This window comes from Bison bison, unplaced genomic scaffold, assembly GCF_000754665.1.
Source record: "Bison bison bison isolate TAMUID 2011002044 unplaced genomic scaffold, Bison_UMD1.0 scf7180017847383, whole genome shotgun sequence".
Taxonomy (NCBI): domain Eukaryota; kingdom Metazoa; phylum Chordata; class Mammalia; order Artiodactyla; family Bovidae; genus Bison; species Bison bison.
The window spans coordinates 3482-6565 of NW_011477956.1; the positions used below are offsets into that span (position 1 = coordinate 3482).

A 3084-nucleotide genomic window follows, 5' to 3' on the forward strand; every position below is an offset into this window, starting at 1 on the left:
CCCGGTCCGGCCCAACCTGCAGTGGCAGTGCCTCCTTCTTTCCTCTCTCTCTCTCTCTCTCTCGCCTGCCGGCGCCTTCCCTGACTGCCTGCGTCACCGCGGCCGCCATGGCTGAGAATGGCGAGAGCAGCGGCCCCCCGCGCCCCTCCCGCGGCTCTGCTGCGGCCCAAGGCCCAGCCTCTACCCAGGCCGAGCCCAAAATCATCAAAGTCACTGTGAAGACCCCCAAAGAGAAAGAGGAGTTCGCAGTGCCCGAGAACAGCTCAGTCCAGCAGTTTAAGGAAGCGATTTCGAAACGCTTCAAATCCCAAACAGATCAGTTAGTGCTGATTTTTGCCGGAAAAATCTTAAAAGATCAAGATACCTTGATCCAACATGGCATCCATGATGGACTGACTGTTCACCTTGTCATCAAAAGCCAGAACCGACCTCAGGGCCAGTCCACACAGCCTAGTAATGCCGCGGGAACTAATACTACCACCGCGTCGACTCCCAGGAGTAACTCCACACCTATTTCCACAAATAGCAACCCGTTTGGTTTGGGGAGCCTTGGAGGACTTGCAGGCCTTAGCAGCCTCGGCTTGAGCTCGACTAACTTCTCTGAGCTCCAGAACCAGATGCAGCAGCAGCTCTTGTCCAGCCCTGAGATGATGATCCAAATCATGGAAAATCCCTTTGTTCAGAGCATGCTTTCGAATCCTGATCTGATGAGGCAGCTCATTATGGCCAATCCACAGATGCAGCAATTGATTCAAAGAAACCCAGAAATCAGTCACCTGCTAAACAACCCAGATATAATGAGGCAGACCCTCGAAATCGCCAGGAATCCAGCTATGATGCAGGAAATGATGAGAAATCAAGACCTGGCTCTCAGCAATCTTGAAAGCATCCCAGGTGGCTACAATGCTTTACGGCGCATGTACACTGACATTCAAGAACCCATGCTTAATGCTGCACAAGAGCAGTTTGGTGGTAACCCATTTGCCTCCGTGGGGAGCAGTTCCTCTTCTGGGGAAGGCACACAACCTTCCCGCACAGAAAATCGTGATCCACTACCCAATCCCTGGGCGCCACCACCGGCTACCCAGAGTTCTGCGACCACTAGCACAACAACTAGCAGTGGCAGTGGATCTGGCAGTAGCTCCAGCAGTGCTACCGGAAACACAGTGGCTGCAGCCAATTATGTCGCCAGTATCTTCAGCACCCCAGGAATGCAGAGCTTGCTGCAACAGATAACAGAAAACCCCCAGCTGATCCAGAATATGCTGTCTGCACCATATATGAGAAGCATGATGCAGTCTCTGAGCCAGAATCCAGATTTGGCTGCACAGATGATGCTGAATAGCCCTGTGTTTACTACAAATCCTCAGCTGCAGGAGCAGATGCGTCCACAGCTCCCTACTTTTTTACAGCAGATGCAGAATCCAGACACGTTATCGGCCATGTCAAACCCAAGAGCAATGCAGGCTTTAATGCAGATCCAGCAGGGGCTACAGACATTAGCCACTGAAGCTCCTGGCCTCATTCCAAGCTTCACTCCAGGTGTGGGGGTGGGGGTGCTGGGAACAGCTATAGGCCCTGTAGGCCCAGTCACACCCATAGGCCCCATTGGCCCCATAGTCCCGTTTACGCCCATAGGTCCCATTGGGCCCATAGGACCCACTGGCCCTGCAGGTCCCCCTGGCTCCACTGGCACAGGCGCACCCCCTGGGCCTACTGTGTCTAGCTCTGCACCCAGTGAAACCACGAGCCCAATATCGGAATCTGGACCCAACCAGCAGTTCATTCAGCAAATGGTGCAGGCTCTGGCTGGTGCAAATCCTCCGCAGCTGCCAAATCCAGAAGTCAGATTTCAACAACAACTGGAACAGCTCAACGCAATGGGCTTCTTAAACCGGGAAGCAAACTTGCAGGCTCTAATAGCAACAGGAGGCGACATCAATGCAGCCATTGAGAGGCTGCTGGGCTCCCAGCCATCGTAATTACATTTCTGTACCTGGAAAAAATGTATCTTATTTTTGATAATGGCTCTTAAATCTTTAAACACACACAAAATTGTGCTTTACTTTCAGTTTGATTCTTTCAACTTTGTCTAGTTATAAATTTAATATGCATTTTAAGGTGGAGTCCTTTCCTCCCTCTTTGTTTCCTCCCTCCCTCTCTCCTTCCTTCCCTCCCTTCCTCTGTTTTGAATGGTGAGAATCAATGCTGTTTTACTCAAAGGTGTTGCATGCAAACACTTCTTTATTCTGCATTTATTGTGATTTTTGGAAACAGATATCAACGTTTACAGTTGGGTGAACAAGTTTTGTCCTACAGATGTCCAATTTATTTGCATTAAACATTAGCCTATGATAGTAATTTAATGTAGAATGAAAATATTAAAAACAGAAACAGATTAATTGAAGCTCTATAATTTGTGGTACAATATTGCTTATTGTGACTTTGGCATGTATTTTTGCTAGCAAAATGCTGTAAGATTTATACTATTTGATCTTTTTTTGATATATTTATACACAGTACAGTAAGCACAATTGGAACTGTACATCTCGATAAATTGCAGCAGAATCTCTGAGCAGATATGTATAACCAAAATGAGAAAGAATATAAGAAATATTTCTGGAGCTCGGTATATCTCACAATTTTGTAGAATCTTACAGCATCTTTGATAAACTTCTCAGTGAAAATGTTGATTAGGTAAGTTCAGTTAAAATATAGTAGAAATGTTTATCCTGGTATCTCTAAGTATACATTTAATTGTACAGAAAACAGTGTGACGTGTCAACATTTGCAAATTGATTGTATATGAACTTAATCTTAGTGCAGCCTGAAGGATCAGTATAGTAATGCCAGGAAAGTGCTTTTTTAAGACTTCCTTCTCAGCTTCTCCCATAAAGAGATCCCAGTACGCATTTTGATTTGTAATTGGAAATGTAACTTTCACTGAAAGTGTCATGTGATGTTTGCATTACTTTTAACTGCTGTGTATAAAGAAAACTGTATCTTTTGACTCCATCAGTTATTTCTCTTGTGCACAGGGAAAATGCATTAAAAATGACTAAAAAAATAAAAAATGAATAAAAG

General features: G+C 45.8%; 1 protein-coding gene across 1 annotated transcript; it reads left to right on the forward strand.

The window, feature by feature from the left end:
* Positions 1-6: 6 nt before the first annotated feature.
* UBQLN2 (ubiquilin 2) lies at positions 7-3074 on the forward strand. The gene has a single exon (XM_010842991.1). It carries the CDS (start codon positions 108-110, stop codon positions 1980-1982), a length of 1875 nt encoding a protein of 624 aa, XP_010841293.1. The 5' UTR covers positions 7-107; the 3' UTR covers positions 1983-3074.
* Positions 3075-3084: the final 10 nt, after the last annotated feature.